General features: G+C 44.2%; 1 protein-coding gene across 2 annotated transcripts in view; it reads left to right on the top strand.

Moving 5' to 3' along the window:
* Window positions 1-18,767, top strand: part of LOC135391239 (tyrosine-protein phosphatase Lar-like) — a 56,335-nt gene extending 37,568 nt beyond the window's left edge. For both annotated transcript variants that reach the window (XM_064621410.1, XM_064621409.1), the window contains 22 exons: window positions 404-601; window positions 677-769; window positions 1,598-1,787; window positions 1,855-2,062; window positions 2,158-2,344; window positions 3,951-4,045; window positions 4,140-4,356; window positions 4,419-4,591; window positions 5,927-6,109; window positions 6,182-6,381; window positions 7,338-7,560; window positions 7,623-7,928; window positions 7,984-8,097; window positions 8,188-8,342; window positions 8,656-8,941; window positions 9,362-9,455; window positions 9,561-9,637; window positions 9,720-9,854; window positions 9,939-10,064; window positions 11,743-11,897; window positions 12,038-12,173; window positions 13,270-18,767. In XM_064621410.1, the coding sequence (XP_064477480.1) occupies window positions 404-601; window positions 677-769; window positions 1,598-1,787; window positions 1,855-2,062; window positions 2,158-2,344; window positions 3,951-4,045; window positions 4,140-4,356; window positions 4,419-4,591; window positions 5,927-6,109; window positions 6,182-6,381; window positions 7,338-7,560; window positions 7,623-7,928; window positions 7,984-8,097; window positions 8,188-8,342; window positions 8,656-8,941; window positions 9,362-9,455; window positions 9,561-9,637; window positions 9,720-9,854; window positions 9,939-10,064; window positions 11,743-11,897; window positions 12,038-12,173; window positions 13,270-13,338 (3,620 nt within the window). In that variant the 3' untranslated portion in view covers window positions 13,339-18,767. The remainder of the gene's footprint in view (window positions 1-403; window positions 602-676; window positions 770-1,597; window positions 1,788-1,854; window positions 2,063-2,157; window positions 2,345-3,950; window positions 4,046-4,139; window positions 4,357-4,418; window positions 4,592-5,926; window positions 6,110-6,181; window positions 6,382-7,337; window positions 7,561-7,622; window positions 7,929-7,983; window positions 8,098-8,187; window positions 8,343-8,655; window positions 8,942-9,361; window positions 9,456-9,560; window positions 9,638-9,719; window positions 9,855-9,938; window positions 10,065-11,742; window positions 11,898-12,037; window positions 12,174-13,269) is intronic.
* Window positions 18,768-20,717: the final 1,950 nt, after the last annotated feature.

Genomic DNA, 20,717 nt, shown 5'->3' with positions numbered 1-20,717 from the left:
GGACAGCTGACTGACACAAACCTCATGCACAAGCACCTGCTCAGATGCAACTTAAGGATGTTCACTTTCAGTAGCGTAGAATTTGGAATAAAAGTTGTAACTCTTGTTTTTGCCAATTCAGAAAGTAGCTAAGTTACTTGTAGCCATAATTTAACTAATTGCTGTTTATGCAGAGCAAATGAGGGTACATACTTCTTTTCGTGTCGTAGCTGCAATTGTAACTGAGGTATGAGATGATGTTCCTATCACGAGTGCCTCTGTGCATGCTTACAGCTTGGTCGTACAGGCTCCTTTGCATTGCATGAAACACAGTGAAACACGGGCATTTAAAAAAAGCCAAGTAGATGCTGGTGTTGTGCGTGCAGATGACACTGATGGCATGTTGAACTTCTGTTACCCGTAGTACCCACAAGACCAGAATTAACAGCTCGCATCCACACTGAAGAAAACCACTTGCGCGTGGAATTGCACTGGTCTCGTCCCAATCACACTTACGGTGAGCTGCTGCGGTACCGCTTGCGGTACGGTAGGATGGACGGGGGCACACTGAAAGAGCAAGAAATCAGTCCCATGGAGCAGCACACCACTATTGATAATCTAGGTGAGGGACAGTCTTCGTTGGCAGTCTTTGTCATAAGTATAGTAACTAATATATGCATTTGCTGTCCCGAAATAGCTCGAGGTGCTCGTTATGAGTTCCGGCTAGCTGGAAGAAACCTTCTTGGTTGGGGTCAGGAGGCCATCACCTTTGTGAGTACTCCTGAAGGAGGTAAGTGCTATACGTGTGTTTATTTTTTACAAATACAGCAAAACACTGCTTGAACTAATGTCACTTTAAAAACTTTGTCCCTGCCAAAATGCTAGCGTATCCAACGCAAGTAATTTCCAGTTTGACAAACCTCATTGTCACAGAAATTCCAGTTCTAGTAATCTCTCTTACTTCCTCGCTGCGCGCCTCCTGGTTCATGCTGGGCGCCATCATGTTGTCTTTGAACTACAATGGCCAGCTGGCTCTTTTCCATCCAGAACTATAACCACTTCTGTTGGCTAGCATGTTAAATTTGGGCCGTAGCCATAGCCGCCGCCAGAAAGCAGTCCTGTGCGGTGGAGTGGCGCAGAAGTTCTCTTTCTTTCATCACTGTTTTGTTATGTGCATGCTGCTGTGAACACTTGTAGTTATTGCTCCACAAAATATGAGTCTTACATGACACTGCCCCTCTTTTAACGAAAGCGTCCTGTGGGCATTGTAAAACGAGATCGCAACTTCTGTCATATTAGTGTGAAAGTACACCAGGGATATAACCGCATTCTACCCAAAATACCAAGTACTACCTGAAATCTGAGTACATTGTGAACATATATCAAATATCAAACAAACAAATATCTTTAAATATCATTTAAACACCTCACTCTTACATTTATTAATGACAGCAGTCTGCTCCGTACTTGCTTCAGGTTTATTTAATGCTCCCTCGAAGCTCGTTGAAGTGAGGCTTCACTCTATTCAAGTTTTGTGCCTGCACCATGAGCATTAACAGTGACTCCATAACCCTATTCCTGTAACGGCTGACTCATTCTTTATTATTCCTTACTGTAGAGCCAACTCTACCCCCTCAAAACATATCGTTTCGACTGCAAAGCCCCACCACGGCAGCTTTTACGTGGGAAGCCCCACCGCCTCTCCACCAAAATGGGCACATCACCCACTACAGTGTGCAATTCCGTCGTAGAGCATCAGACTTCGGTGCTGAGGACCGTAACACGTCGCACACACGCATTGTGTTCAGGTATGCAACGACATATTTTCGGAAAAGTGCTTTCTGGCGACTTGCTGTCTTATGTTGACATTTGCAGCTCATTGGACGAGAAAACAGATTACATTATGCGTGTTCGGGCATGTACATCTAAGGGCTGTGGGCCTTGGAGTGAAAATTTGACCGTGAGTACTCCGGGCGACATTCCTTCCGCACCCACGAACGTCCAGGCGGTCGCTACGTCCGACCAGTCTGTCGAGGTTTGGTGGGACGAGGTACCCTACTTTAGGGACATCCTTGGATACCAGGTATAACAGGTTTTTATTTTTTGTGCGCTTCTCGAGGAATGAGATATCGCTTGCGTGTCCTTGACTGATACTTGGGGCGCTTCTTTGCTCTGTAGGTGCTTTATGCCCAAGCAGCTGTGGAAGACTTGGATCAGTGGGAGGTGAAGAAGGTGCCACTTACATGGTCCGCCGAGATAACTGGACTGGAAAGCCACACAGTGTACGCCATCCAGGTGGCTGCCTTCACCCGCGAGTCGCTTGGGAAGCTCTCCGAGCTCATCACTGTTAAAGTAACTCCAACAGGTTAGGGCCTTTCTGTTTCTGTCTGTATTAGCAGTGTTAGGGGTAACTTGTTACTGTAACTAAGCTACTCTTTTGGGTTGCTTTTGAACTTCAGTAACTTCTTGAGGAACTCGTACCTTTTGGGGTAACTTTTTCAAAGTAATTGGGAGTAAGTTCCAAGTTCCTTTTATTCGATGGTATGGTCTACAAACATCGTAAGCCGCGTCCTCCTTCTCTAATGAGGTGACAGCAAATGCACGCTGGTCGTACATGCACAGCGTGTCTGACTCTGCTCCCTTGTTGTTGCGCAGCGAATGCTACAAATTCTATTTTGACCGTACGTTAGGAGACTCAGGTGGCGTTCATCATAGGAACGATTAGTGTATTTATAATGACAGAGGGCACTGTGTAGCAAGATTAAAACTTTGTGCAGTTCTACGAAATGGACAAATCATGCAACCTAAACTTTCAATCTCTCCTTTGTGCGCCGTTGAAGAACATTATTACGGGATCAAAATCCCTCCCTAAAGAATTACGTAAAGGCACGCTTATCTTGTCATATGAAATATTGGTATAGTTTTCGTATATCAAAACTATCTTGCACCACCCATTGTGAGATCAAGATCTCAATTATAGAACGGTTAAGAACTAAAAGGTGTATGTTAGTGTGTAACAAGCATTGTATATTAGTGTAATTAGGGTGCAACAAGTAACTTGAAAGTAACCTTGTTACTTTTCCAAAGTACCTTAGGAACTTCAAGTTCATTTTCATTACCTGTAACTTTGTTAGTAATTAGTTACATTTTTTGCTCAGTAACTTAACTGGTAAAGAGTTCCTTTTGTCGAGTAACTTCCTCATCTCCATCTCTGATTATTAGAAGGGGCACCAAAGTGCACAAATTTCTTCTCACAGAGTTAATGATGCCGTTACGTTGAAAGAAGGGAAAGGGACTCGTCGTTTGTGATTTATGCACGAAGGAAACTGTAGTTTACGCTTTCCTTTTATTCTGCTTCTTAAGAGGCATGACACAGCAGTGTGGATAGGATGTCGATTCATCACAGGAAATTGTTTGCGAAGACTAATGGGAGGCTGCTATGCATTGTGGACCTCTTGAGGAGTTGAGAAGAGGGAAAGCACAAACTGCACTTTCCTTCACACATAAATCATGAACGACGCAACAGATTAATCCCATTCCTTTTGTATTGTTGTCAAAGTAACAGATATTCGACGTAGAATTGACGTTTTTCCGATCATTTATGTGGCCGACATGTGAAAAGTTTCATTTAACATTTTGTCGTTATGGTTTGGTGTGGGGTCAAATTACTTTTATTTGTTAATTATTAACTTCATTATTTCTAATTCATACTGTTAACATATAATGTATGATTATTAATTTTATTATTAGTTAATGTAATTAATTACTAAAATAAAATTAATGAATTAGATTAAATTAAAGCTCACCAAAGTAATTTCTATGCCCGAGACCTCGTAGACCTCTTCAGCAGAGATACCTCCCCCTAAATTTTATCATTCCACGGCGCGAAATTTTTGTCCTTACAACTTTCCACTCGTGTTGCTGATATGTCATCTGCTTCATTGAATAAAATGGCACAAATATGTCTGCAGATGTTCCAACACAGTTCAGGGCGTACGGAGTTACGACGCACGGAATGACCCTCCAGTGGAGACCACCATCCAGGCTCGACTACGTCAAATTTAATGTGGGTCTCTCGGCAGCTCTCTCAGTCTGTAGCGTGTGCGGCTTTTCTCGCTTCTGCCTTCGCAAAAGCTAATGGCGCTGTGCTTCCCCCGCAGATATCCTACAGTGCCCACAAGGAGTTTTATGACAGTCAAGGATCTCTCCAGCAGCTCCCTATTCCACCCAAGAATATCCTCCTTGAAGCTGGCACCACCAATTACACGATTGAAAATTTGATGCCGTTCACCAGCTATCGTGTGAACATCACGGCTATCCCTCGAGACAACTCTTTCAAGCCGCCTGCCAAGATCATGGTGACTACAGCTATGGCAGGTAATGTGGAGAACAGGCAAAGTCGATGGTTCTGTACTCAGTCCACGCTGTCACACTTTCAGCTCCAAAACCGATCGTGAAGCCGGATGCCCTGTGGCCGACGAACAGTGGTAATGAGATCATTGTCATCCTTCCTCAAGCATCGGAAGAGTTCGGACCAATCAAACAGTACTATCTCGTCGTCGTACCCGTTGATTTTGCGAACAAAGAGCCTGACGACTACAAAATAGAGGAGGTCAGTAGAACTTTGTTAGTACATAGTAGTTGCTAACATGTAGGTCTCTGTCTTGGACCGGAGGAGGAAGCATTTAATGTACAGTAGAACACTGTTAAAGCTTACCTAGCGGTGACACGAAAGAAGTACATACAAAGCGGTACTACGGCATTACTGAAAATCGCACATACGCTCCCCCCTACCTGTCGGCCGATCGATGAGAAACACTATTCGAGAGGCAATTTACGGATTCTGCACAGTCCTAACCCTTTATTTCATGTTGAGGGCAGAAATCTGTTATTTTCGCTTGCGCGCTGTTTTTGCTTGCTGACACACCGGCGCTGTGCACTTTTCCTTTGCTTCCCCCCTTCTTAGTTTATGAAGGCCTTGCAGTTCCAGCATGACCTCTCTCGACCTCGCACTTCTCCTGTGACCTCGCACTTTGAAAGGAGGAATGATTGGCTGTGCCACGTGCTTGACACCATGACTCAGTCTCTCTAACCTGTAAAGGCCGACCTGCATGGAGCGATTGTTGCATGCGAAAGCACTGTGCGCGACAAACTGTGTGCAAAATTGTGGCGCATACAACAGGACAACGTGAAAACGCGCAAACGACAACGTACGCAAAAAAAACACTACGTCTTAAGCGGTTATTGACTGTATTATGTTTAATGGCACCCCCGTGAGGGACTCGGCTCGAGTACCTTTAAAGCGGAGCACTGGCTTATGCGGGTACGTTTTAACGAGGTTTTACTGTAGTAGAAATCAGTGTAGAGCTGAATTAGTCGCACATATTCCCATACTCAGAAGAATCCTTCAGTGGTCCACACGTTCTGAAGTTATATGAATTCTGCATGCATTATACAAATCTTGATCCTGAAATGCAGACAGTGCTACCTCTGGTGTTGGTTGTACAAAATTCCTTCTGGCATTGGAAAGCTCTTTGAAAGTCATTGTGTTCAAAATAAGCATTGCTACAGCCATATGGCATGCTGCCCCCTTCTTTGGAAACCGCCGAAAGCACCTCTTATGGCCCCATCTATGAGAAGCATTTTGAAAGTTCCTCAGAATTGGCAGTCAGCTGTGTCTTTCATGGCACCTAGTTGACCTAAAACGATTCATTAAGCTGAAAATTTTTCAAGGATCGGATGGATGCCATGCAGATCTATGCAATACATGAAGGGTCTGTGCAAGTGTAGAATGTGTGGTCCATCATGATTTTCGGGCCATGTCAGCCTCACCAGGAAATGTGTGGTTGACCTCGCAATCTTGCAATAATTTATAATTACAAGTAATTACAGTGCTCCTTTAATAGAAGCACTGCCCACTTCTGATTGAGGATCAATATCCTTCTAGTTGATGTCAACACCACTTGATGAAGATGGTCCTTACATAGCGGCAACATTCATGCGTCGAAACATGCCAGAACGATTTGTTCTCGGAGATTCCAAGACATACAACGGCTTTCGCAACCGTAGGCTACAGTCCTTCCGCCGGTATCACATTTTTGTCAGAGCCGTGGTTGACTCACCACAACAGGTTGGCATTGTTTTTCTTCTTATATTGTCTGAAGCTCAGCATGGTCTCATGAACCCCTCTTGTACTCCACAGAACCTGTTCACGACGAGTCCGTTTTCGGATGAGATTAGTCTGGACATGTTGCCCCAGGTGCGACTGCACTCTCCGGACGACGTGCCAAACGTTTCACACATCGAGAGAGCTCAGACTGACGTTGGCTGGATCATTGGTCCAGTCCTCCTGATCATCTTCATAGCTGCCTTCCTCACGCTCTTTTTCATTATCTTGAAAAGGTAACACACACGTAGAGCATGAAGCTTTCAGGAAATATTTTTTTCTAAATTCTGGGGTAAAAATCAGGTAAATGAACATCTGCTCTAAATTCATGCAAATTTGGGTGAAAAAAACTTCCAGTATGCTAAATTCGGGGAGAAATAGAGCTCAGTTACTCAAACTAGTTGTACTGGTTTGGTATAAACAGTGATGTAACTGCATTTGCTGCCAAACAAGTTAGTGTGCGTTCCTACAGACGTCTCAGCGAGGGCAATTTGCCGGGTAAAAATCGGGTTTCACCCTAAAGAGGCAACCTTCAATTTGGGGTGCAAATTCGGGGAAGAATCGGGTTAAACACTAAACCTTCAGGCTCTACACATAAGCTTGCATCCTTGCCACACTGATGCTGTGGCAAACTGGCACGCGTGACACAGCAAATAAACACTGTCGTTGGCCCATGGATTTTGTGCCTCGTGTGCCAAGTTGAAACATTTGACTACATTTAGTATACCAATGCAGTGGCATCTGTAGAATCATATATGCAAAGAGAGTGCAGTGAAAGCTCATTAATTTGAACCTGATGGGCATAGTAAAAAGTTCAAACTTGTACCAACAAAAGTTAAAAGAAAAACTGTGGCATTCAGGAAGACCAGCAATACTCAGAGGTCCCAAATTTTATTATCCAAAATGAAGTGGCATCACTTTTACTTCCTTCGTCAAAGATGAGGGCCGTCAGTTTCTATTCCAGTGCGCGATAGTAGCAGGGGGCACCTTCTGTGCTCTCTCCATGGAGAGCCACCGTAGCCCCTAATAACCTTCATAGTCACAAGCTATCCAGTTCCGAACCAAAGAAATATCCAAATTCGAACCATTCAAGGGCTCAGATTAATGAGGGTTGGGTTAATGAGCTTTCTCTGTTGTGTGTTTAGAAGGTGTCTTACATTAAGGATCAACTGCTTTGTGATTGACGATGCAGGAGGCGCCAACAGGCGAAGACGCCCGCGGGGGAGACGACCATGAAGCTGTTGATGAGGGATTTGGGTTCTCACCAGGGGGGCACCGACCCCGTGGAGATGCGACGCCTCAACTACCAGACTCCTGCCATGGTTGGCCATCCTCCCATTACAGTGTCCGAACTGCCAGCCCACCTAGACGCGCTGAAGGCCAGCGACAACATGCGGTTTTCTCAAGAGTACGAAGTAAGGTCGGCGGCAGCTCCGTCGTGTACCTGTGGCCTAAGTCCGCCTTCTCTCTCTCGCAGTCCATCGACCCTGGACAGCAGTTCACGTGGGAAAACTCCAACCTGGAAGTTAACAAGCCCAAGAACCGTTACGCGAATGTGATCGCCTACGACCACAGCAGAGTGGTGCTACAAACGCTCGATGGAATTCTTGGTTCAGACTACATCAATGCAAACTACTGTGATGGGTATCGCAAACACAACGCGTACATAGCCACACAGGGACCCCTGCCCGAGACCTGTGGAGACTTCTGGCGCATGACTTGGGAGCAGCACAGCGTCACCATAGTCATGATGACGCGTCTCGAAGAGAGGACACGTATCAAAGTAAGGGATTATTAGGATCGCCTTGATGGTCCTGTACCAACAACTGTGATTTCAGTGCGACCAATACTGGCCATCGAGAGGCTCAGAGACGTACGGCATAATGGAAGTAACTCTCGAAGACGTGCAAGAACTGGCAACATACTGCATACGAACCTTCAGTCTGAAACGGGTAAGATTGAAATTGGTTTAGTTTACCAACTTTGGGGCACTGTGCCTCGACCTCAAGTTCATAAGTGGAACTTGCGTTATTTTTGTGCAGTCGGGGTACCTAGAACGGCGTGAAGTACGCCAGTTCCAGTTCACAGCGTGGCCAGACCATGGTGTCCCGGATCATCCAACTCCATTCCTCATGTTCCTTCGACGAGTTCGTTCCATGAACCCTCCTGAAGCGGGCCCCATGATTGTCCACTGCAGGTGGGAAATAGACAGACCTGTACAAATTACTTTTTACAAATTACGTTTTTATACGTTAAGTGCTTGCATAGCGGGTACAGCATAACGGAACATTTGAAATAGGAGAAGCGCTTTTTCTATGCTTCTTTAAACCCGATTTTACTCCGTTTACCGCCTTTGAAATAAAACCCAAATCCCCCCCCCCCCAAAAAAAAAAAGATGCAACCCAAAAACACATGGACCTACTTGTAACTAATTACTTCACAGGTCTGGAATAGCTCTCCAATTTTTGTCTGTCGAATAATAATATGCTTAACATATGTGGAAACTGCAGTGCTGGCGTCGGCCGGACCGGCTGCTTCGTAGTGATCGACTCCATGCTGGAGCGCCTAAAACACGAGAACACGGTCGACATATATGGTCATGTGACGTGCCTCCGGGCACAGCGAAATTACATGGTGCAGACAGAAGATCAGTACGTGTTCATCCACGACGCTGTCCTGGAAGCGGTACTTGCTGGCCCAACGGAGATTCCAGCTCGCAGCCTTGGCATCCATTTGCAACAGCTGTGCCAAGTTCTGCCAGGTGACACCTGCACTGGACTAGAACTAGAGTTCAAGGTATGAACCTAGCCGCCGTTCAATGTACAGTCGTCGACCAATTTTTTGGACTGTGAAAGTTCTGACAAAACTATTGCCACCGTCAAGCACACCACAGAGCGCAAGTGTGCAAAACTATTTAAAGACATTGATTCTTCAGTGAACTTCGTAGTTGCAAGTCAGCGTTTGTCCTCTGTGGTCCTTGTTTTTCTTGCTGATCAGATTTGAGTAGGGTTATCATGGGCTCTTTCGCGGGAGAGAGACACAAGGACACTTTGGAGTGTGACTTTGAGAGGAAAGTTTATTTTTGCCGTTGACTAAAAACTCCGGCTAACCAGCCCTACAGCTCCAAGAAGTCGATCGGCGACTGTATTGCACCTTTAGTGCCATAGTTCTGTTAAAGGTTTGAGGGTTACATGTAGGCTTCTTCTTCTTCTTCAGAAATTAGCAAACATGAAAACGCAATCTAACAAGTTCATCAGCGCCAATCTTCCTGTAAACAAGTTCAAGAACAGACTAATGAACATTCTGCCATGTAAGTCGTTGCGGCTTTTGTACAGTTTGATGTGTATACTCAGCAATAGTGTGTGGCCTTTGGGATCTTTGTGAACTTTCCTAACTATAACTGAATCTTTTGCAGATGAATCTACGAGGGTCTGCCTTCAACCCATCCGAGGAGTAGACGGTTCCGATTACATCAATGCAAGCTTCATTGACGTACGTGTTTTGAGTACAAAGTGAAAGTAGTTGGATGGCACTCCATAATGCCGTATTTTCCTTCTCGTGATTTTATTTGTAGGGTTACAGGTATAGAAACGCCTACATAGCCACCCAAGGGCCAATGGCAGAAACGACGGAGGACTTTTGGAGGATGGTGTGGGAGCACAACTCCAACATAATCGTCATGCTCACAAAGCTCAAGGAAATGGGTCGTGTATGTATCCTCTTTTTTTTGCCTTCCAAAATTCTTCCGTAACGATTTTCTAGAACAGCGCTTGTCTCGTTCTTAACCTTCCAGGAAAAGTGCCACCAATACTGGCCATCCGAGCACTCTCAGCGGTATCTCTACTTTGTGGTCGATCCCATCACAGAGTACAACATGCCCCAGTACATTCTCAGAGAGTTCAAGGTCACAGATGCGAGGGTATGTACCACAAAATGCCCTTCAACCACTTTTGCATGTGTCCAGCTTTCAATATATACCATATCTTCTATCCGCATTGTTAATATCTATTATATTGCCGTATGCAATACCGTATTTTCTCGATTATAAGACGACCTTTTTTTCCAAAATCACGTGTTCCATAGTCGGGGGTCGTCTTATATTCGAATGTGCGCGCCACAACGAGGTCAGGGGGAGAGGTGGGAGCGGGTGACGGGAGCAGCCAATTGTGCGGCGTGACCGATATCACGTGTTGCAGTGTCAGCGCGATGCAAATACGGCAATACGGGTACAATGGGGACAGCCAGGATGGCGTTCATTCTTTGTCATGGCGTCGGTCTCCGGCGTTTTGATGAAAAGTCAACACTTTCGTAAATAAAGCAAAAATTTAGCGGTGGCAAGGCGGTTTCAAGTATCGGAAATAAGTAGGGGTGTGCGAATCCGAATATTTTAAGTCGAATCGAATAACGAATCGAATACCGAATCGAATATCGAATATTCGTGCAAAATTTACAATATGTGACTTTCGCACTAAAAGTTTCCATTTCGTAGCCCATGCCTTTAGTGTAATTTTTCTAGCATTAACTGTCACAAGAGAGACATGCAATTCTTCTGTTTAAAGCCCCTACTCTTTAATGTTACATGAGAGTGCTTCGTGCTCTTCGGGTGAGCCTACACTTACTGGAGTGGCTACCTTCATTTCAAAATTTTATGCCAGGCAGTAGCATATTATACGGATGAGGCTGTAATTGTTCCAGACAACCACAGGCCATTTGTGAAACAAACGAATTGGCATCCTGCCTCAGCTTTGCCATGAACACCTTTTAGTTTCTTTGCACTCGCCCTAGGAAGTTGCACTACTGAAATTTTAGATGCAAAGGACATCTTTAAGACACCCTTCTTGTTCGTGGGCTGTAGTCATTATTCGAGAGTCCTAACTTTTTAAAGGCAACCTCACAGACATCAAATCAAAGTCCCTCGTCGGCACCGCTAAACTGCATATGGGAGAGGCGCCGCCCCTTCCACAGATGATGTCTACAAAACTAACTTTGGATAAAGTTATCTTATACTAAACACCGTCCCGCCTGTGTTGGTCCTGCAGCAAGGGCAATTTTGTAAAGCAGGCTTCACCTTGTGCACGGAAGCATCAGGTGAAGCCCACTTTCGGGTTGTGTCGTTCATATTCGCGGAATAGTCGAATATTCGAAAAATCGAATACTGGATATTCGATTCGCGAATCGAATAGTTCGAGCGTTTGATATTCGATTCGAATTCGAGAATTCGAATATTCGCACACCCCTAGAAATAAGTGTTACAAGGTGGCTAAAAGAACAGGGAGAGGTCAAGCATTGTGCCAGTGCAATGAATGTGCAATGTGCCTGACGACGTTGTCTACGTTTGTCATACTTTTTGGCCGCAACAGAGGACAATGAGCTGTGTGCAGTTAGCAACCAAGAACACTATAGCGTAGAAAGTGATGATAAATAAATGGTATCGTGCATTGATTCCAATTGCTATACTGCCTCCCAATCTCTGTTTACTTTTTTCCAAATTCATGTACCCTAAACTCGGGGGGGTCGTCTTATATTCGAGGCCGTCTTAGATTCGAGAACATACAGTATCTGTTATATCAATATATCTTCTATCTGCATTTTCGCAGGACGGCCAGTCTCGAACGATACGGCAGTTCCATTACACAGACTGGCCCGAACAAGGTATTCCCAAAACAGCCGAAGGCTACATAGAGTTCATCACGCAAGTGCATAAAACCAAGGAGCAGTTTGGACAGGAGGGACCCATCACTGTGCATTGCAGGTGTGCAATCCTCTAACTAATTGGTGTAGCATCTGTTCCTCTTGTTTTATTTATTGTATTTATTGTATGTACGTCAAAGGCCCGCAGAGCGGGTACAGCAGTTGTTACAGTTAACTGATACCCCGATATAACTGTTACAGTGCCGGTGTGGGAAGAACGGGCATGTTCATCACACTCAGCATCGTTCTAGAACGATTGCAGTGTGAGGGTGTCGTAGACATGTTCCAGACGGTACGGACTCTGAGGACGCAGAGGCCTGGGATGGTGCAGACAGAGGTAACCACGCAGCCGGTTTCAATACAGTGCTACGGTTATAACGAGAGCAGATGCAACCATTGCTCAGATAATCTCTGTGTGAGCTGCCTAGACCAGTAGCACATGGAAGTAAAATACTGGATGCAGTAAATCTCCTTGAAACAGCTATGTCTGTATTGAGTTATACCGTATCCAGTGAAAGCAGTACTCCCATGTTCTTCAGTTTTGGCCTCATGTCCGGAAACTCATTCAAGATAGTACTTGAACTGAACCAGATTCCCTCACCGAGTACACCAAACTAAGCGGCCTAATGCTATGACATCTTCCGGTCAATCGACGTTCAACGAAAATTTTGAGGCAGGCGTATCTTGGCAGACACATATGTGATGCAAAGCCCACATAGAGAGATTGGTGACTTCAGTGAAGAGAGGTGGTTGTGCAGTAATAAAATAAATTGAAAATTACGCACACAAAACTAAATGCCACTAAAGAAAGTACTTAGAAAGAAAGAACCTAATTTTGTGTGCTTCCTTAAGGGAGCAATGAGGTGACATTTCAGCTGTCCATCAGGAGTCACAGTGCAAAGTATTTTTGCTGCACAGTGTATTGTCGCTTCTACAGTTACTTTTATAAAAACCGTTAGAAAGAGCATCCACGGACAGCTGGCACGATGATCGTGTGACGTCTGCAAGTCCCCATGCCTTTCTCATTTGTGTCTCTTTTCTCAGCTCATGTGCTACTTATACCCGCTTGAGCTGTGCCGGTCTGTTTCACAAGTCGCGTGATTGACCTCACCAGGGGGGGACATCATATTATGACGTACCCTCCTCCCTCCCTCCCTCCAGCATTATTCGATACGCTCTTTCAAGGAGTGAATGACCTTTGAAATATGTGCAGAACCCAGGTCTCACGTGCACGCCGCAGGTGACCTGCACCTGTCGTTCTTTTGCAGAAGCTCATTTTATTCTCCGCAGAACACGCTGCAGCCAAAAACAATTAAACAAAAAAATGGAGGGTTCACCTCAGTGCTTGTTTAAGTGTTGCGGCACATGAGCTTGGCTACTGCTGTAGGACGTGGCCATGTAACTGTACTTGATTTTTTTTTTTTTTTTTTCAGGACCAGTACCAGTTCAGCTACAGGGCAGCTCTGGAGTACATGGGCAGCTTTGACCACTATGCAAACTAAGAAGCCCTTTCCTGCTAGAGGAGTCTTGTGAGCCCAACTATGCATCCAGTGTGGTGCATCGTGCAACAACAGCAGCTGCCCGATGTAGGAAGTCGCAGCACCCAGAATTCTCCCACCATTGGTTGCTCATTCAGCAGGTGTCGTCAGGTTTTATTCCTCCACGTAGTGAACATTAATTCTTGATCATTTGTGACCGCATGGGTCATGTCCCATTCTCAGCAGTGCATGATGTGTTGTATCTATATGGTCAGAGAGATTTAATGTCACAACCGTGTGAGTCACACCACTCGCCACGTCATTTCGAGCTGGATTTGGCTCTGCTCTGTGAAGTCCGGAATAACCAGTTTGGTTTTGCACTGCTTTTGTATGAGACTCCTTGTAGATGAAGGACATTCTTATGTGTTAAACAAGTTTGTAGGTTGACCATTTTACTCTCCCCAGTTTTGGTGAGTGCAATAGCGTGTTGCAACAGATTGTTTGTTTAGCTGTTGCTCGTAGCGGCAGCTGCAGCGTGCTCAAGTGCAAGGTGTCACTATTACGTGGCTTAACACTTGGTTGGGTGTGCCTCAGTATGAACCTTGGATACTTGTACCAAATGACGATTGAAATGCAGGAGGCTAAAGCACTGTGCATCCTCTTCAGTGTCCAACATCTGATTTTGTAGTTTATGTGTGACGAGGCTCCTATTTTTTGTTTGGAGGATGACAATTGCTGCTTCAGAAAAGCATGCATTTTTTACCTCTAAAAAGTTTTACGATTACAACATACATAACTTTATCTCAGACTTTCTATTATTAAATTAAACTGAATCTTTAAAAAGTTTTTTTATCAGTGATACAACATTCATTTTACAACAGCTACAGGCCAGAAATGCCACAAAAGCAGTGGTGGTGTACACGCTGCCTAAGCCACTGTGTATATTACAGCAAGCCTGAAAGCTACACTTCAAAGCTTCACAATTCCTCCCATTCTCCCATTGAAAACTTGCGCTTTCAATTGGAGCTGCTGCTGCAATGTTTTCAACTAAGATTCCTTACTTGTCTCAATGGCGCTCGCTAAATGGCCCAGAATAATGACGATGTCATTGCATGGCTTTAGTGTCATCTGCTGGTGCAGAACGGGCCGACTGACACCTAGCATTTAATTTGGCCTTTGTGCTCTACATCATAGTTCAGCGGACATAACGCTTGCTCAAAGACACAGCAGTAACAAATTACGCACAGGTAGTGCACATAATGCTTGAAATCATATTGTGGGGAAGCTTCGGCATGCAATTGCCAAGCTGGAGGGAGGTACACCGTAGCTTCTTGCAACGGATCGCGGTCTGCTGAACAGCCCTTTGGACCCTGTAGACAGCGCCATTGAGGCAGGTAAACAAAACAGCAAGCAGTGTGCCGCGGCTTTGTGTTGGGAGCTTTCAGGGCTCTTGTTCAGGGCTAATGTTGCAGTATGCCTCAGATGTCGTAAAGCTAGTCAAGACGATACCTACATTATAGGTTGTACTAAATGATCGTGCGACACTCCACTGATCACCTTACAGCACCAGCAACCTTCTGTCAATTCTAAGACTCGAGTAGGTGTACTAGAAAATTTTTGTGCTGCCGTAAACGATCTACACTGTGTATGCCAGCTTTGCGGTACTATTGGATGGAATTTCCAAAAAAATTCTTCACCCAAGGTTTCCATTTCAATTGCATTTTGAAGCAGTTATGTCCAGCTATCATCTAAGAAAGATACTGATCTCCTCTGCAGTCACGCTATAAGCTCAGGAGTCATGTCTTTGCAGCTATGACTTGTCTTTTGTAGCACCGTCTCACACAGTACATGCATGGAGCCTCATGTTTTAGGGTCATACCTGGTAAGACCCGTTTACTGCCACTTCAGCTACAATCCGGAAAAAACACTATAATCAAACTCGGCCACCTATGTGGGCACGGGTGAACATTAAATGAGTCACACTCAGCATGTCATGCACCCTCTAAACTTTTTTTTTTCACGTGAACATCTGCTCCTTCACACTATATCACTACCCAAGCAGCACAACATCTTGGCCAAATATTGGACCAATATTGGCAATACTGGCCCAAGCTTGGGCTGACATTGCCAATATTGGGCCAAGATGGTGTGCTGCTTGGGCAGGGTTTACCCTGTCCTTACGGCTTCTAATAATAAAGCCAGCTTTTTACCCCCATGATTTTGAAGAAAACATGAAACCCGAGAACACGGCGGGGGCCCGTACGTACGTGAGACCGATGCTACGGAAGGCCAGCCTTACCTTAAAAGCGCAGCCTCAGAACTGCCTTGTGCAGTTGTAATTTTCTCAGGTGTCGTCAATGCATTTTCTGCAACGTCAAGTAACACTACTACCACAACTCTGCACGATGCGTTCCATCAGGTTTGAGCCATTTCAGACATGCTCAATTAATCGAGGAAGGGACAGACCATGCAAGAGTCTCTTCGACTTTTACTACAGTACAACTCGAAGGCAGCCATTTGTTTGGAATTGTTTTTGGTGACAAAAGCTGCGCTTTCGATCAGCTGCCACGTAAATCGGTACTTACGTGGGATATGGCCTTATTTGCCAGTGCGATACAAAGAGCGACACGGGCGGGCTACTTCGGTGAGGGCCGGCCGCTCGTCTTCAGTAGCGTTGCCCACTTTTCTACGTCTTCAGTTCAATTCGTTTTGAACAAGCAGTGTAAGTGAGAGAGCGTGTGTGTGTTCTCTGGACTTAGGACAGTACATATGTGGTGGTTTTCATCTGTCATTCTGTAAGATAGTCACGGCATTACATATTTATATTACATTGTATGTCCTTTTTGGATAATGTTCTTGTACATATTGTGAAGTATGTGTATGGATCACAAAGAAAGTTATATATCATATGGGTTATATAATTGTAGGGTCTGAATCGCTGTGAAACCATGCCCTTGATGTTCCTTTCGAAATGTTGAGTCGTCATTTGTTGAGCGTATCAAAAATGCGTTTGTATGTGCCCAAGGTGACCTTTTTTTCTGTAAGATGTGTATGTGGGTTATCTGTTCCAAAGAACTTGTGAACTGGTTAGTACGGATTAATGTTTTTACCTCTGTTGTTTCTGACATCTCGCGTGTGCCCTGAATATTAGAACAGCATTGCCTTAATAAATTTGGTGCACATTTTTATTTATTAATGCCCTTGAAAGTCTGTAAGAGCATCTGTGGTGGTAGCTTGTGACACTTATAGATAACAGTATTTGACATAAGAGAATCGAAGCAAATCTGAAAAAGAAGCCACAATATTTATGTTTCCCAGTTCCATGCATTGTTGTTTGAGGCAGCAAGAAATTGTGAATTTATAGGTTGATTGCACTAATTTTATTTTGAGCAATATGTATAAGAAATGTATATCTTTCTTTGTAGCATAGCATATATGTGTGCATGGTGATGTGCACGAATATTTAAAGAGGCACTAAAATGCAGAAGTTTCTCCTTGCGGAATGAAAAATGCTGTTACCTTAACAATAATACAAAAGGAACAGGATACATCCGTTCTGTTGTTTGTATTTGTGAATCGTAAAACCGTAAAATTAACCATGATTTATGCTATCCCTCTCATGAAATTTTGACAATGCGGAACGGCCTCGTATTGATATTCTCAAAGGTCTCCTGCAACGACTGGACATATCATTTGAGGAAACCAATGGGAGCCAGTTCTGCATTGTCACGCTTCTTGAGGAGGAGATGGAAAGAGTAAATTGCAGTTTTTTGCTCACAAATCGCAAACAAATCAGTCTCGTTCCTTTGCAGTATTTCATGAGCTAACAATTATTATTACAGTAAAAGTTATTCGTGTGCTCCTTCAAAATTACGAATTTAAGTTCCTGCAAATACTTACGGTTATATAGTGCAGAAAGCATTTGGCACTCGACGCTAAGTTGCGGCTCCCTCGATTCTTTCCAATCTGTAGAAAGCCAGCAGCTTTAGCTAGCCACAGGAAACTGTTTTAACCCATCAGACATAATCATAAACGAATGAAAAGTAATTACAGCTTCGTTACTCCTACATACAAATGTCATCGTGCCAGGTTGGAATAGTGACCATTTTTTAGAGGGCAAGGGGTTTGACCTAGAGTACTGCAATCTCCTTGTACGACGAATGCACCGGAAAGCGTCATTCCCGGAATGTCATATGACCTGCTACTGACCTTAGAAAAATTGGCTAGAACGGAGCACTGTCGGATACATATCTTGCAAATTCTCGTGAATCACTTTTTCCGTCAGTTTTGCTCAAAAACGCGAAAATATTTGGAAAAAAAAAGAAAAAAAACCGTTCTATGGTATTTTGTGCCATTGTCAAGGCAATGGTATTGTTCATTCCGCAAGCTGAAATTTCTTCACTTTAGGGCCCCTTTGAGCTGTCATGAGAGAAGTCATACACAACGAACCATGTGAGTTTGGCCATATGTGTTTCAGCTTCTTCAATTTCTTTATATTAAACTCAATATAATCAACCATGTAATAATAACCCACAAGTCTGGGGTAAAAAATGCTTCTATGAACTCGTTAGAACAACACATATCAATAGCAGCTTTTCCAAGTAAGAGATATCTTAACAGACTCTGCAGGTAACTAATGCGACTTCCCAGGTTGTGATGTATGTTTCGGGTCTTGTACTTGTGACGACTGTACCGCTTTTCTGTGTATTCAAGAGCAGAACGTGTGACTGATGGCTCATGTGAGAAATTGTACTACTTGCATTAGAAAGATTTGTACAGTGGTCATAGTTACTGTGAGGTCTTGACCAAACGTACCCTTCAAAAATGTGTTGTTATACTTACCAACTTATACTTAACCACATAAAATTGCTGCTCGAGCCATCAGATAGTACATTTCGAGATCTCGCAGTGACGTTTATGTGTTGAGAATATAGGTTTTGTACTGCATTCGCAACAGCCGCGCTGTGCATCATTTACAATGTTTATGGTTTTCTCGATTTTGGAACAAATTTTGCTTGTCACGTCATCCCATTTCCCGAAGCATTCTGGTTAATTATCTAGATACCTGCGGTATCTGGAATTTTGGGTATTAGCTTAGAATTACAGAGGCAGACAGAACGCTTGTGTAAAAGTACAGGGCTACATCAGCGAAGACATTACATTCTCATTTCATACCCGAGACATCTTATTTTTGATACTTACAGCTAGGTTTTGGTCCCTTTTGGATAGTGCAGCTTGACACAGATCTTTTTTTTTATTAGGTGCGTAACATAGCATGTAGCAGTTGAAAGCTCCAACAGTGCCCTTTCTCTCTTTCTTTGCTGTTTTATTTTCTACAAGGAGGGGGGGAGGAGAAGAGAGAGAGAAGCCTCTAAGCCAGTGTATGTTCCTCTGATCAATTAGTGGACTGCTTGTTTGTAATACAGTGTACCCAATAAAGATGTCCCAAGGCGCTTTTTGTTTCTCGGGCTATGCGTGCAGAGATTTTGACCTCAAAATAGTAGGTCACTATTTTTTACATCTCTTGATATGTATTAAGTCAAAACATTGTGTTTGAACAGCCAGAAATCGTAGACACTACAAAAAAAATTGGGTCGAGATCTGTCGTATCCTGGTCTTTTATTGTCCAATGTGTCAGTGTGGAACGGGGATCATCTTGTAAAAGGATGAGGGGGCAGCACACGGACGGTATGCGAAAAATTGGTCTTATGCTATTTCGGATATGGAGTGGTATGGTGATGACACCACCTTGTGCTGCTCCCGAAGTCAACAGGGCAACCCCACAACGAATGACCCAAACAGGCCACTCAATCCTCTGATATTTTTTCAAGTAATTTGTGCCTGTATGAGGCCTGTGCAGGACAATCTCAGCTCAAATACGCTTACCCCAAAGTTTGGGAGGGACTGATAGCTGGCATGACATGAAAAAAAAAGATGTGTTCCACGTGTTTGTGAGCTTCTCAATGAAACCTACTGAATGCTGTTAGATAGCAATTTAGGCTTGTTGGTATCCTGAGTATTTGAGCTTGAGTGCGTGGAGCTTACGACACTTCTAGATCTGGATCTGACAAAAACAGGCCTAGTATGTATGTTTCCCTGAAAGTTCCAGGATTTGGGCTTGTTGGTACATTACCTTAAAAGCCCTGTGGGGTGCTACTTAAGGGGGGATATACAACAACAACACAAAAGTAAAATAGTCATGAGCTCGTGGCATCTGCTCACAGGTTCAGATATTGAGGCAATTTCAACAGGAAAACTTGAATTCCGAAATTCCTAGTTGCAACGTTGAATATATTTATGACCGTCAGTGTGGCTGTGTTTGGATTGCAGTTTATGTGGATGGTCAAGAGAGACGACTAGACAAAAAATGAGCTGAAACAACATAAGGTGAATGAGAATGGTACAGCCAAAGCATCAAAACAAGCCTTGAGGTTTTGCGTCTGGCTGCTAACAATAAAGGAATCCCAGAACCCATAGGCGCCGACTGCGGGAGGGGGGGGGGGGGCTTGCCCCCCCCGGAACATGAACTAGGGGGGCGCCGCCTCCCCCGGGAAGTCCCGCTAAGAGACTGACACCAACCTTTGGGGCTCGGCGCGCCCGGGTCAAAAGACGAAGAGGCACCAACCCCAAAAATGCATCTTGCAATTTGTAAAATATGTATCCGCCCACCATACTCATTATCACAGTAGAAAGTGAGGCGAAGAAGCACAGAGGATGGCACAACACATAGCCTGAATTTCGCCCAAAGCAATCAGATCAACGAAACGAAGCAGTCGGAAAGGTACCACCAGCTGCCATTGAGGTGTAACGGTAGGATCTTCGGAACGCATATCCGTTGGTAGCGGGTTCAACTCCCACTGCTCAATTTCATTGACCATATTCATTATATTGCGCGCATTTCGGGTCAAACACCGAGGATTCGATGCATTTTGTTCCTTTTGCAGTCAGTTTTCAAAGGCGCAATGCCTTCAGTTGTGCAGCCTTCAGTTGTGCACATGTTCACTGTTTACGTTCTCTCTGTTTTTTTCTGTTCTTCCTTCCTCTTATTTTTATACCAGTTCTGCAGACATCAAGATCCCGCCAGAGTGTGTGATTCTTCAGCTTTAGTTTTGTGTTCTTCATTTTTATTTCCTTCTTTTTTTTCTTTTGCTTTCTTTTTTCTTTGCCTTATTTGTCTTCCCCATTTCACTCTTTTTTTTTAATAACACACCGACATCCATCTGGCTTACCTTTCTTTTTTTCTTAATAAACATATCCCCCCCCCCGCCAGAGTACTTATTTCGCGGTGCGCCCTTGCCCCCCCCAGGGAAAAGAAAACTCTCCGCCTCTGCCAGAACCGGCATTTACCTCAATCATTGTCACTGAGCGGTCATACAGGTTTTATTTTTTTTATCCGGTACAGA

This window comes from Ornithodoros turicata, chromosome 4 (assembly GCF_037126465.1).
Source record: "Ornithodoros turicata isolate Travis chromosome 4, ASM3712646v1, whole genome shotgun sequence".
Classification (NCBI taxonomy): Eukaryota; Metazoa; Arthropoda; class Arachnida; order Ixodida; family Argasidae; genus Ornithodoros; species Ornithodoros turicata.
Note: the sequence above shows the minus strand (reverse complement) of the source record. Positions and strands in the feature narration are given on the sequence as shown.